The sequence below is a fragment of the Equus caballus genome, chromosome 1, assembly GCF_041296265.1.
Source record: "Equus caballus isolate H_3958 breed thoroughbred chromosome 1, TB-T2T, whole genome shotgun sequence".
In the NCBI taxonomy this organism is placed as follows: Eukaryota; Metazoa; Chordata; class Mammalia; order Perissodactyla; family Equidae; genus Equus; species Equus caballus.
Window position 1 is genome coordinate 145,862,914 of NC_091684.1, and position 15,404 is coordinate 145,878,317.

Sequence of the window (15,404 nt, forward strand, 5' to 3'; positions counted from 1 at the left end):
CATGCTTTGCTTTGGGCCTGGGGTTTCCGGTTTGGATCCCAGGTGTGGACCTGCACACCACTCATCAAGCCGTGCTGTGGCAGCATCCCACATACAAAATAGAGGAAGATTGGCACAGGTGTTAGCTCAGGGCCAGTCTTCCTCACCAAAAAAAACTTTATTGAGGTATAATTTCCATACAATAAAACTAAACAATTAATTTTGAGAAATGTATGTAGTCATTTAAGTACCACCATAATCATAATATAGAACATTTATATCAACTCATAAAGATCTCATGTGCTCTTTACAGTCAATTCAAAATACTTTCTGATTTCTCTTTTGGTTTCTTCTTTGACCCATGGGCTATTTAGAAGTGTGTGAAGTTCCTGATATTTGGGGATTTTTTGCAAATATCTATTACTGATTTATTTGCACTATAGTCAGAAAACATACTCTATGGTTTCAACCTTTTAAAATTTCAGAAAACATCCTTCATGGCCTAGCATTAAGCCTTTCTTGGTGACTATCCCATGTGTCCTTGAAAAGAATATGTATTCTGTTATTGGGTGGAGTGTTTTCTAAATCTAATTGGGCCAATTTGTTTGATAGTGTTTGAGTTTTCTATATCCTTATTTTTTGTCTACTTGTTGAATGAGGACTGTTATGATTTCCAACTATAATGGTAGATTCTGTCAACTTTTTCTTCATGTACTTTGAAGCTCTGTTATGTCACACGTTTAGGATTATTATGTCCTTTTGATGAATTATGGATTTTTGTCCCTCATAACTTTTGAAGTTTAATTTGTCTGATAGTACTATAGACACTTCAGCTTTCTTTGGACTAGTGTATAACTAATCCAAGTCATACACTTGGATAGTATAACTTTTCCCATCCTTTTGACTTTAACTCATCTTTATTTTTGTGTTTAAAGTGTCTTTTAGACAGCATGTATTTACATTTTCCTTTTTTTTAAATAAGAAAATGACTGTTTCTGTTATTTAACTGTTGTGTTTAGATCATTTACTTTTAATTAATTATTGATATAGTTGAGATTAAAACTACCATTTTACTATTGGTTTTCTATTCTGTCTTTTCATAGTTCTTTTTTACCCCTGTTTTTCTGCTTTCTTGGGGATTAATTTAATAGTTCAAAAAATTGATTCCATTTTATCTCTGCCGTTGGCTTATGTGATAAACTTGTGTGTTATTTTTTTAGGGGTTGTTCCTAGGGTGTACAATATACATCTATGTAACTTATCATTGTATACTTTCAAATAATGTATCACTTCCTTTATAGTGTAGGTCCTATTCCATTTCTCTTCTCCATTGTCCCAGTATTGTCATACATTTTAATTCTATGTGTGTCGTAAATGCCACAGTACATTGTGTTTTTTTAGTGTAGTCACTTAACTTTTAAAGAGATTAAAAATGAGAGAAGAAATCTTTTTTATTTTTTCATATCTTCATCATTTCTGGCACTATTATTCTTTGTGTCAGTACAGATTTCCATGTGATATCATTCCTTCTGCCTGAAAAACTTGCTTTTTTCAGTAATATTTTTTGTTATGTAGGTCTACTAGTGATGAATTATCCATCTTTGATGTCTGAAAAAGTGTTCATTTCACCTTTTTTTCTTTCACCTTTGTATGTGAAAGATACTGTCACTGGGTATAGAATCTTAGGTTGAGAATTTTTTTTTCTTGTGCTACTTTAAATGTGTTGCTGCGTTATCTTCTGGCTTATGTAGAGTCACGCTGTAGTTCATATCTTGTTCCTCTGTATGTAATATGTCTTCCTCTCTCGCTCCTTTGGTTCTAACCTGCCCAAAGCTGATTTTAAGGGTTTTGTCCCTAGTTTTCAGCCATTAGCCTATGATTTGCCTCTGCGTGGTTTTCTTTTATATTTATTCTGCTTAGGATTTGTTGAGTTTCTTGGATCTGTAGATTTATAGTTATATCTTTTCCTTTTTTCCCCTCATCATGTTTGTTTTCCTGTGTACCCCTTAACATATAGAACATATTTATAACAGCTCTTTTAAATCTATTTCTATGCTAATTCCATCATCTTTATAATTTCTGTTTCTAATATCTAACTTTTTTCCCTATTATGGGAGAAAAATATATTTATGTTTTCCTGATTCTTTATACGTAGGTAATTTTTGGTTGGATGCAGATCATTCTTTTTTTTTTTTTTTTTAAAGATTTTACTTTTCCTTTTTCTCCCCAAAGCCCCCTGGTACATAATTGTGTATTTTTAGTTGTGGGACCTTCTAGTTGTGGCATGTGGGACACCGCCTCAACATGGCTTGATGAGCAGTGCCATGTCCGCACCTAGGATCCAAACCAATGAAACCCTAGGCTGCTGAAGTGGAGAGTGCGAACTTAACCACTTGGCCCCGGGGCCGGCCCCCAGATCATTCTGATTTCTGCTTTTTTTGTGTGTTTGATTTTGTCTCTCCTTTAAACATTGTCCGACTGTTTTGGTGCACAGTTAAACTTCTTGGAGTCCTCTGAATCCTTTGGAAGATTGCCTTTAAGCTTTGTTAGGGTAGGTCCAGAACAGTCTATGGTTAATTTTACCCCATGAATATGGTGGTATTTTTCTGAGGGCTATACCCATTGCTCCATATGTTACAGGTCTGTCTTTTCTGGATGGTGGGAATATGAACACTTCCCAGCCCTGTATAAGCTTTGAAGATTGTTCCTTTTTCTTTTTTTATTGATTTATTCTGGCCTGGGATAATTTATTCTCTCACATGGTCAGATTAGTACTCAGCCAAACACTTAAGCAGACCCCTCTTTAGGTCTAGCTCCCTCTCTGTTCAGCTTCCTTTTCTTTGGCACTCTGACTCACAAATTCCTAACTACCTGGCCTCCCTGAACTCAAATAGCTGGCTCCTCAGTTCACTGAGACCACTAGGCTGTGTTTGGGTTCCACCCTGCACATTGACCTGGAAACTGCTTCTATGTAGTAAGTTGGGCCGGCTGTAGATCTTACCTCATTTGTTCATCCTCTCATGTATTTTGTCCAATTTTCTAATTGTTTATGGTGGTAGGTTAAATTCAGTCCTTTTTATTCCATTATAGTCAGAAGTAGAAACTGATTTAACAGTTTGTGTCCTTTTTCTTTTTTGTCTCGCTGGGAATCACTTCAGTGAAAATTGTGCATGTCACTGTACCCCTAAATACTTCAAAGTATATCTCCAAAAATTCAGATTGTTCTCCTACTATATAACCAGAGTGTTGTACTGAAGAAAATTAACAAGAATTCTTGAATATCATCTAAGACTGATTCCAGTTTGTCCAAGATTGTTTCCAAATGATTTGTTTCTTTCTCAATTTGGTTCTTTTCTGTTTTACTTGTTTTGTATCTTTGTTTCATTGTTTTTGCTCTAGTATGTTTGGACAATATTATGTTCATGGTTATGTGGCTCTTCTCTGTCCTGTTGTTCTTTTTTGCTGTGATATAATGTTGGTAACTTCTTTTTTCCTTGTGTCTGAGACCAGTATATTTTTTTACCTTCAGATCGTAGTTTGAGGGGCTGAATATTTTGTGTTCTATCCACCATTCTGCAGTCATGATGATATACAAGCTTTTTGAGAATTCTGGAGCAGTATTCTCTTTTGAAAATTTTAAAACAGTGAATTGTATGACTTCTGAGGGTTAGGGACAGCATCAGGAGCCCAGTGTGCTATGTTTTATGTTACTTTTTCATTAGAGTCTTCTGTTTATTTCCCTGGCTGCCTGTTTGAAAGATTATGCCATTACGTTATGCCTAGTGTGATATGAGTACACTGGCTCTCCTGAAATCAAGAAAAAAATCCTCTGATTTGTAGCCTTCTCTAATTTCAGTGGTGTAAATACTCTCCTCATGGCTGATTTCAAGCTACCAACATAATATTGAACACAGAATTGGGAAGAGAATTGGTGCTCCTGAGCCTAAATCAGCCAGCTCCAGCACACACTGCTTATATCCTTTTCTTATTTGGTTTCAGGTCTTGAGAATTTTTTTTTTTAATATGGGAGGGTGAGCTGCTTTATATAGTTGTTAGTTTGGGTTTTGTTTTCTTGGTTCCCCCTTCATTTCATTAAGTATTGGTGGAGAGAAATTACATAATACAGTTTCAATACATTATCTTAACTTCAATGCTTTTTGTTTTTACATTACTCAGATGGTATAATAAATACTAAGTTTAGGCATAATTAACACAGAATCATAGGTCTTATGCAGAAGATGATAGTGAAGTGGACTTGATAACTGTATGTCCCAGGGTAGCATTTTTAACTTTCCCAGTTAGACCCCTTGAATCATGTTCTATCTCAGTTATAAAGATTCAGAAAATCGTTACTCAGGTCCTTTGCTGGTGGAAGTAAACATTATGTTGCTTTATAAAATTCCTTTGTGTGTGGGGCAGAGAAAAGATGACTTTGTTTAACAACTTTCCCAGTAGTGTTCCATCCATGCAAATAATTGAGTTTTTATCACCTGTTTCACCAGAACAGCAATAGTTATTGTTTTAAGTTATCAGAAGTGGCAAAATACTTTATCTGAACTGTGGCTTGAAAAGTTGACTGTTTTGGTGTTGAAAAAGAAGTGGAAGCAGCAACTTTGCAAAGCCAAGTTTGTGCTTTGGCTATTCAGTCCACTTGGAAGACATACAATTCAGTAATCCCATGGAAATCCTACATTTGATATTCAAAATGAAAGAAACTTCCCAAAAGTTCTCATCCTGCAACTTCCCCATTCTTGATTTCTTCTTGATGTTTCTCTTTGTGGGTACTTCTTAAACCCATGTTTAAAAATAAAAAGTGTTTTTAAAGAATTTGGAAAAGACGTTAGTATAACATTTGATTCCATTATTTAGTCTTGAGTTTTAAAAGTTCCATACTAGTGGGCTTTATTATTTCGTACACCTTGACTTCATTGTGTTTTCTTTGCTAGTTGCAAAGATAGTTTTGGATTCTAGTTTTGGACTCCATTCCTTTCACGTCTCTTGAGAGTAGTGCATTCAAGAGTACTATGAAGTGAGTCAATAGTAGTTTAAATTGAGTAGTCTTTTCATGCCAGCCTTTGTGTTAAGCAGTTTACATGCGTTTAAGGTAGTCATTGTTGTCCCTATTTTACAGTCAGAAAAACCCTTAGATTTTAAAAAAGTTAAATAGTTACCCAGCTCATGTGATCATGGCTAAGAAGTGTAAGAATTCAAACCCAGTTCTGTCTTTATTCCTGAATTTATTGCCTCAATTTGTGTATATAGGTCTCACAGGCAAGTGTGGGAGAGGAGGAAAAGGAGGAGGAGAAGAGGGGGAGATGATGATGATGGATGAATAATTTATTGAGTCTTTATGGTATGCACTTTGCTGATTGCCACACAAGGCTTAAATCATTTAATCCATGTGACAACCCTAAGAGAGAGATATTCTACTTCTCTTCATTTTAAGAATAGGAAGCAAGCTGAGTTTTTCATTTGATCAGGGAAACAAGCTAATAAGTGAATGTAATGGGATTCAAATTCAGATAATTTTTTTATTCTAGTAAAAAATGCTCACCATAACATTTACTATCTTAACCATTTTTTTTAAAGATTTTATTTTTTTCCTTTTTCTCCCCAAAGCCCCCCAGTACATAGTTGTATATTCTTCGTTGTGGGTGCTTCTAGTTGTGGGATGTGGGATGCTGCCTCAGCGTGGTTTGATGAGCATTGCCTTGTCCCCGCCCAGTATTCGAACCAACGAAACACTGGGCCGCCTGCAGCGGAACGTGCGAACTTAACCGCTCGGCCGTGGGGCCAGCCCCTATCTTAACTGTTTTTAAGTGTACAGTTCAGTACTGTTGTGTATATTTACCTTGTTGTGCAGTCAATCTCCAGAACTTAAACCCAGATGATTTAAGAGTTTGTTTCCTTACCCGTACAGTGACTAGCCACTGACAGCATAAACAGAAAATTTAGTGATGAATCACTTAGGTTTTATGCAATACATTAGGAAACCATTATAGTTTTTTTTTTTATTTTGTCTTTTGTTTTATAAAAGAGGGCAGTTTTCTTTAGGAAGAAATTTTACTTGATTTGTTAAGGAATCACTGTTTTTGACTTCTGCTCAAGATGAAGATGTAGAAACCAGGACCAGATTTATCCTCCGTCCTGAAAAAAAGCTAAGAAAACTAGGAAAAAACCCATAGAAACTATAGTTTGTAAGACACTGCTCACGAGGCGATAAAGGACAGTGATCCCTGAGAGAGGAGAAATAAATGAGGTGAGACCAGTGATTGTTCTAGCTTTCTGCCTTGAGAGAATTTTCATCTGCAGTGCCATGAGAGGAAACCTAGGTGGAGGCCAGTGAACTCTCTGAGTTGAGGAGATGGAATGGGGAGTCAAGGGAGACCAAAGCAGCTAGGGTTTGCACACAGGCTATCAGAGTGAAGAGCACTGCAAAGAAAGAGAATCCCTGAGATCTGCACAGGGTTCCTCTGGAAAGTTTGTCAGTGTACTGATCGGAGCATACATGTGAGGAAACTACCTGAGGTCAGGGAAAGAAACAGTGCCCTGTATTCACACAGTGTGGGAAATAGTGCCTGTTCTCACCAGCCAGACTGGAAAAACTCATAATTTGTGGAGTAATGGGTAGAGTACTCAGATAGGTCTTGCCTTAAGGGTGGGCAATAATTACCCCTACACTGAGCACTGCTCCAGACCCCCTAACAAATCATAAACACAAGACCCAAAAAGGATCAAGCTGTTTCCAAGTAACTTTGTCCCATAACAAAGCCTGAGAATAGGTATAAAAATACAGAAAATGTCCAGCACCCAACAAAATCAAATTTATTATGTCTGGCATTCATTCAGTGAAGGATTACGAGGCGTGCAATGAAGCAGGGAAAACAATTCATAATGAGAGAAATAAGAAACCAATTGGAGCCAACCCAGGATGGACACAGGTATTAGAATAAGCAGGCAAGAACATTAAAATAGTTATTATAACTGTATTTCATGTGTTTAAAAAAAGTGAAGTATAGACATAGAAGATATAAAACAGACACAAGCCTAACTTGTAGAGATGAAAACTGCAATGTTTTCAATGAAAAGTACACTGGATAGCATTAACAACAGATTAGACATTGCAGAATATTAGTGAACTAGAAGACGTAGCAATAGAAACTCTTCAAAATGTAACTTTTAATAAATATGAAAATACCATCAGTGGGCTGTGGGAAAAGTTTGAGTGACCTAATATACTTGTAATTGGAGTCCTTGGGGGATTGGCGGGAAGAATAAAAAAATTGATGAAATAGTGGTTGAAAAACTATAAACCTACAGATCCAAGAAGTTCTCTGAAATTAAAGCTCAGAAAATGTGAAGAAACAAAAGCACATCGTAATCAAATTGCCCAAAGCCAATAATAAAGAGGAAAATCTTAAAAGCAACTTGGAAGGGAGAAGACAAATTATATTCAGAGGAGCCAAGATAAGGATGACAGATTTCTTGTCAGAAGGAATACAGATGAAAAGATGGTGGAGCAACATTTTTAAAGTTTTTAAAGAAAAAAACCTTGTCAGCCTGGAATTCTATGCCCGGTGAAAATATCTTTAAAAAATAAAGACAAAATAAAGACTCTTAGAGATACAAAAACTGGAAGAGTTCTTCACCAGCAGAAGAAATGTTAGAGGTCATTCTAATAGAAGGAAAATGATGCCAGACAAAGTCACAGTCATAGAGATTTCAATAGCCCCTTTTCAATAATAGAACAGGTAGATAGAAAATCAGTAAGGATATAGAAGACTTGAACAACACTGTTGACATTTATAGAACACTTGACTCAACAACTGCAAAAATTGACATTTCTAGAACACTTATCCATTAACAACAGAATATACATTTTTTTCTAGTGCACATGAAACATTTGCAAAGATAGACCATATTTTGGGTCATAAAATAAATCTCAGTGTATTTAGAAGGATTGATGCCGTGCAAAGTATGTTCTTTGGCTATTGTGGAGTTAAATTAGAAGTCAATAACAGAAAGCTGAAAAAGCTTCAGTATTTGGAAACTTAATAACATACTTCTAAACAGCACATGGATGATAGAAGAAATCCAAAGGGAAATTAGAAAGTATGTTAGAATGAAAATGGTAACACAACATAACAGAATCTGTGGAATGCTGCTAGAGCAGTATTAGGGGGATATTTATAGTGCTGAACACCTGGGTTTAGAAAAGAAGAGAGGTCTTTAATCAATGGCCTCACCTTATAAAACTGAAAAAGAGCAGTTAAACTCAAAGTAAGCAGATGAAAAGAAATAATAAAGATCAAAGGGAAAATCGACAAAATAGAAAACAGAAAAATATTGAAGGAAAATCAAAGGAAATAAAAGTTGGTTCTTTGAGAACATCAATAAAATGGATAAATCTCTGGCTATCCTGATCAGGAATAAAAGAGACTATATAGATTACTAATGCAAGAATGAGAGAGGTAACATCACTGTAGATTCAAAAGATACAAAAAACATAATAAGGGAATATTATGAACAACTTTATCTCCTGACCTTCAGCAACTTGGGTAAAATGGACAAATTCTCAAAAGCTCAGTCAAGCATAAGTAGGTAACCTGAATAGCTCTTTATATGAAATAGAAATTGTAGTTAATGACCTTTTCATAAAGAAAACCCCAGGCCAAGATGGCTTCACTGATGAATTCTACCAGACGTTTAAGGAGGAAATAATATCAATTCTATGCAAATTTGTCCATAAAATTGAAGAAGAGGTCATACTTCCCAACTCGTTTTTTACCTTGATACCAAAACTTACCAAAGACCCTGTAAGAAAACTACAGATCAGTGTCTCTCATAAACATAGATAACACAAATTCTAAACAAAATTCTAGCAAATTGAATCCAACAATAGTAAAAGATAATACACCTTGACCAAGTGGGGTTTATTTCAGTAATGCAGAGTTGATTTTTTCTTTTCTTTTGAGGAAGATTAGCCCTGAGCTAACATCTGCTGCCAATCCTCCTCTTTTTGCTGAGGAAGACTTGCTCTGAGCTAACATCTGTGTCCATCTTCCTCTACTTTATACATGGGATGCCTACCACAGCATAGCTTGCCAAGTGGTGCCCTGTCCGCACCCGGGATCCAAACCGGCGAACCCTGGGCTGCCGAAGCGGAACCTGTGAACTTAACCGCTATGCCACCGGGCCAGCCAGGGTTGGTTTAACATTAGAAAATCAGTCAGTTTAGTTTGCCATATTAGTAAACTAAAAAGGAAATAATCATCTTAATTGATGCAGAAAGAGCAGGTGGCAAAAGTCAGCATCTATTCTGATAATTCGTATCAGCAAAGTATGAATAGAAGAGAACTTCCTCAACCTGATAAAGGACATCTAAGACAAATCTATGACTACATCCAAACTTTTGGTATGGTTGAAATTCGCATTACAATAAATTAAAAAAAAAATGTTTGTGAAAATAAAGTACTAGGATTAGTGAGACAATCGTTTCATACATATTTGTAGATATTTGAATAATCATAGCATTATATTAGAACTAGAATGAGCCTCAAGATGATGCTAATTCAAACTGTTTATTTTTTGTAGGTCAGTATGGAAATCCTTTAAATAAATACATTAGACATTATGAAGGATTATCTTATGATGTGGATTCATTACACCAAAAACACCAGCGTGCCAAAAGAGCAGTGTCACATGAGGACCAGTTTTTACGTCTAGATTTCCATGCCCATGGAAGGTGAGTAAATTTATTGCTGAAGTTCCCCTATATTCAATCTAAGTTAAAAGAAGAAAATTATACCCTTAATTTTCCTTCTCTACTGGAAAAGTCCCCAGTTGGAAATTCAACCTACACTGGAATTTGGTATATACATTTAAAAGTTTACTTTTAAGATGGATTGCCTTTTTTACATTGTTAAGAAAACAGTCTAATTTAAATATTTAAAGTTTATGAATCAGATCCTTTATTAGTAGAGGATATGTCTTTAAAGTATATTCTATATTTATAGTTCTCCACTACTTTTTATGTGTTTTATGGTCAATATGTCTGTCTTCTGGTGCCAACAGTGAAGTTAGCTGGTTGTATGCTATTGAATAAGTCATTTAATTTCTCATTAACTCAATTTTATCCTCTCTAAAATGACAGCTTGTAGACAGATTACCTACTGTACTACTCAATTCTCAGACAAAATTGTTAAGGGATAAAGAACAGGGAGCCAAGGAAGAAAGGTAAAAATCACTTTTATTTAGTGCCTGTTTTTGTTCCAGATGTATGGATGATTTATATGCATTTTTCATTTAATGTTCTAAACACCCAGACAAGGTAAATATTTTTTTATATCCCAGGAAACTAAGGCTCAGAGAAGTTAAATAACTTCTTTAAAGTTACACTGCACAGGTTTGACCCAGACCTGGCTGACTCAAAAGTCCATATTTTTTTCTGTGTATTAGGGGTACTTGGATACAAAATCTTCCAGTATTCTTTGTCAGAATCTCTGCCGTTCCTGCTGTAGTTAGTAAATCTCTTCCTTTTGTACTTTTTCTACTGGTGTAACACTGATTTATGATTCACCTCCTAATAGGTTTCCCAGCTTCCACTCCGTTTATCATTAAAGCTATCCTATGTATGGCTACAAGATGACTCTTCCTTAAAAGCTTCCTTTTTCATGTCAGCTTATTGCACTAAAGCCTTCAGTTAATGATTGTTAGCCAGATTTCTTAAGTTGGCTTTCAAGATTCCCTATAAATTAGTTCTAGTCTTTTATTCTAAACTTACTTTACTCTGCTTCCCAACATTAACTTCTTTTTCACCCAGAATGATCTTCTGATGCTGAATATCCCATGTACAGTTTGTTCTTTGTGTCATTTATCTTAAATTCTAAGCATCTTTTGATGCACATTTCAAGTTCTACTTCTTTGAAGCTTTACCTATGCCTTCCTCTGAACTTTTAAATTACTGATGTGTATCATTGGCATCTGATTCGTTCTCTTTTCTTTTTCACGTGTGTATTTCTTGTTTATTTTTCTATAACAGTTTTTTGTTCCTCATAGGTGGGTGCCCTGGCTACTATTTGGTATGTCCATTATTTACACTTATAGTGGGATGCTGAAGAAAGATTTTAATGGATGAAAAATCGGATAATAAGAATTGCTGTGAAACTTAACGTGTTTTACACATAGAAATAAATGTATTACTTAAGTTAACTTATTTTCCATCTGACAAAGTAATGATCATTTTAGAAAAAAGACTTTCAAGTTGTAAAATTGCCTACTTTTATTTGAAGAGGGGCACAGATTCATTTCAGGGTCTGTTTGTTCTTCTAGACAAAAGTTTTAGTGGCAGCAATTCATTTAAATTTTTATCACTTAAATTGCCTGTTCTTTATTAGTGCCATGAAATAATAAGCAATCATTAAGCCTTCCTAAGTTTTTAGTGACCATCTGAAAATAGATTTAATCTTATATTCCAAATAGGGTATGACTGCCAAAAGGAAAGTTGAGATTCTAGCTGCTTTTGGTTTGGGTACCACATTCCTATTACTTCATTTGAGTTTTATAAGATCTGTCATAATTCATATTGAGCATGTGGCAAAACCAAATCCTTTGCTCCTTTTGGTTTTCTGCGTGTGTGAGTGAGAGAGTGTGAGAGTGCATACTGTTATTTAGTCATCTAAAAAATTTTTATTGACTGCTAGTTAGGAGTTACCTACTTTAGGCTGTGGGTGATAGAAACATAAATCAAACATAGATCTAAGAGGAGCAGCAACAATGTGCGTAAGTCATTGTATACGAGGAAAATATGGTGCTTCACAGATAAAATGCTATAGATATTCAAAGGAGGGAGAACTTACTTCTGGCTGAGGCTCTCAGCAGAGGACCTGGATCCAGGAAATCTCATGCTGTGGTCATCTTAGGTACTTTCAACAGAAATCTGTTTAATTAACTGTATACCTGTACTGCTTTTTCTAGAATAGATCTGAATTCAGTTATTTTATCTTGTTGTCTCAGTCATTATACTTGTATGTTTGCACTGTCTCAGAATTTGTGCCCTAAAACATAGTCACTGCAACTACCTTCTAACATACCTTAGTTAAAAATGTGATGATTTAGGAGTTTTCTTTCTCCCTTTCTTTGAACTAGGCCTACAGAATGACCTGGGTGTTGGAATTCTAGGTTTCCTGCTAAGTCTCTCCTCCTCTTCCACCATATACAAAATGTTAGGTTGGGTACACTACAACCCCTCCTAAACAGGATTTGTATCTATCTACAAATTATTGGTTATTTGGTTAATAGCAATTTGTAATACAAATGAGAAGAAAAGTGATTGTGATAAAGCAGCAGTGTGTTGGAAGACCTACCTTTATTATGGATATAGTTTTGGGATGACTTGGGCTATACTTAGCTGTAGCCCAGTCTGTAAAATGTGCATTGTGGCTAGACTTACATATTTTTCATCTTTTAAAAAATGTCAAGTAGAGTTTGTTTCTCCTGATCATATAGTGGGGCTTAGTTCCCTAGAATCAGATCAGAATACTTTAATAAATTGCAGTACAGTAAATACTCTGAGTAAACTTAGACATACAAAAATGAATATACTTGAAAAGAGTTCTGCTTAGTTAGACATTATGTCTTGCATCTCTGGGTACTAGTACAGTCTCTGTGGGGTGTGTGTGCGTGTTTCAGTATTAAAGTCTTTCTTTGTGCTGTGTGTTTATGCCTAAGCACGTGAACAAATTTCTTCCAACCTGGCTTCCAAGTTTCCTAAATAAGGAATCACATCTCGAGGTATCACAGCCCAAGTTTACAGGTGTTAATGTTAAATGAGGAAATGTTGAGATTCTTCAAGCCCAAAGTCCACTTTTAAGAATTCCATGAAAAACTGTTGCTCTTGCAGGGCCAGCCTGGTGGCGTAGTGGTTAAGTTCATGCTCTCCACTTCGGCGGCTGGGATTTGTGGGTTCAGATCATAGACGGGGACCTAGCACCAGCTTGTCAAGTGGTGGTGGCATCCCACATGATGTGAGGAAGATGGGCACAGATGTTAGCTCAGTGACAATCTTCCTCAGCAAAAAGAGGAAGATTGGCAACAGATGTTAGCTCAGGACTAATCTTCCTCACACACAAAAAGAAAAAAAGACTGTTTCACTTGAAATAAAGTTTAAAGTTGTTTGAAAATAAAAGTACCACATGAGGCAGTGCTACAGATATTTTGAGACACACTTCAGTAATATTCATTGGGATATTAAAATATTTTGATAATAGATACTAGGGGAAAAGATACCTCTTAGCTTTGCTGAGAAACTAATAATCAGTTTTCTCGGCTTCAGAAATTGCTTTCCTTGGATAAGTTCTGACAAATGAGAGCCTGAGTTGATATGCTCCCACAGCATTGTTTCTTCCTCTAAGCTCACTTAACAATACGTATGTCAATTATAGCAATTTGTCACATTTTATTTTCACTTTGTGTACTTGCATATGTCCTCTGTTCCCTGTGAACTTGAAGGGCAGAGCCTGAGTTGTGCTCACCTTTTTTTGCATAGATGATGGTCATTTAATGTTATATTGAACAAGTGATTGAAGGAATGAAGCTTTATGAAGGGAGTTACAACATTTATAAGCATAAAGTGCTGTGGGGGAAGTATGTAACTAATACTTTTGTTTAGGTCTGGCCCTCACCATACAGTTTAATCAGAAAAAGTAAAGTATCACTTGCTTATAGCTATTTAATTTGATGGATAATAAAGTATACTAAAATATTAGGAGATAGGCTTTCAGCTTAAATGCTGTATTATCTGGAATGTCTCATCCCCTTTAGCAGTTGTTCTTTATCAGTAAGTAGTAGGCAGATTGATCATATTGTGGGAGGCAGGTTTTTTAAATAATCGTGGAAAATTTGTTCTTTTTCTCTCTTCATGTTCATGTGAAAGTGTGTAATGTACCAGAGACTGTCTGTTGTCATTCCCTTGCCTTCTTCTTCTTTGATACTAGTAAATGACATGTCCATATCCTGCCATTCCTTGGTTAACTGTCGTGTATTTTAGGCTTATGTAATACCAATGTACCACATTTTCATTAGGAATTTTGCTTATGTGACTTTCATAAAATGCAAATTTTATGTTGTTAAAGTCTTGGTTTTATATAATGTGATAGAATATCAGCATACTCCTATATTGATCTAGATGAAAATTTAAAATAAATAAATATCTCCTGGATTTATCCAAGGGTATTAGTATAGCATGAGAAAAACTTCACTGCAAGATTGTATAGTAGTGATCCTTATTACAGTTCATGGTGACATTCTAATGTTTATGTATATTTAATCTGTGCCTTTTGTTGGCAACTGTCATTGAGGAGAAGCATAAGGGATCATTCCACCGTTCCTTCTTTCTAATGGAACTTCTATAAATTTTCTGAGATATTACTTCATAGTGGTATTTAAAAAAAATAAGTAGAAAGAATATCTGAGAACCCTGATATAATGTAGTTTATCTTTTGGTAGGATGTCTGCATGTACCGTTATATTGCATCATGTGTTTTCTTGTTTTTTATATATGTGATTTTAAACCTTTTCCTTCTCCATATCTTATTTTTCAAATTGTATACTTTGGGGCAGTCATCTTGTCCTTGTTTTCTGGTCTTCTCATCACTTTGCTAACTGTACTGCCTTTCATAGATTTGATGGTTCACGTCTACCAACTTTGCATTTGAGTGGGAATCCACTTAGTAAAGAAACTTGTGATTTTGTAGGAAGCATAATATATGTATTGAAACAGTTGTAAACTGGGTAGAGAAAAGAGTACTGTGGTAATTCAGAGATTGAATGGAGTTCCCTTCTGATTTAACATGAGTTATCTAGAGATTTCTACTGAGCCTCAGTTTCCTTGTTAGTAAAACCTTGAATTTTGGATGAGATAATATTTATCTTTAACATTCCTGCTTTAAAACTCTACAGAATATGTTAGTAACACCCAAGTAACTAAATTTTAAAAAGTCAAAACACTGTGACTGTCTAGTCAGTAAGAAACTATTTTTTCTGCCTGTGTGTTTAATTACTTTGGTACATAATAAATCAAAGATTGTTTCTATCTGATGTGTGATTTTTATATAGTATAGAAGATACCAACATTTTTTCTTAAGTGGAGTATAATGTTTTGGAGAATTTACAAGTTTCTTTTTGCTGATTTTGGCAAGATAATTCTTCCTATAGCCTTAATAGTAAGTTTTCACATTGTTCAAAACAAATGGTCAGACATTTGATTAGAAGTTTTCTTTGCAGTTTGGAACTCAAGTTCTCCCTACTTCTAAAATAGAAAGTGTAAAGAATGTGGCCCAGGCCACCTGTAAAACACGTACATATTCCCTTTGATGGATCCTGACTGGAGTTGGCTTAGTCTGGAAGTGTCTTGGCTTTATCTTTGT

At 35.3% G+C, this 15,404-nt stretch overlaps 1 protein-coding gene across 4 annotated transcripts in view; it reads left to right on the forward strand.

The window, feature by feature from the left end:
- Window positions 1–15,404, forward strand: part of ADAM10 (ADAM metallopeptidase domain 10) — a 115,683-nt gene that overhangs the window by 20,518 nt on the left and 79,761 nt on the right. For all 4 annotated transcript variants that reach the window (XM_023616648.2, XM_070235892.1, XM_023616656.2 and 1 more), the window contains one exon: window positions 9,574–9,724. In XM_023616648.2, the coding sequence (XP_023472416.1) occupies window positions 9,574–9,724 (151 nt within the window). The remainder of the gene's footprint in view (window positions 1–9,573; window positions 9,725–15,404) is intronic.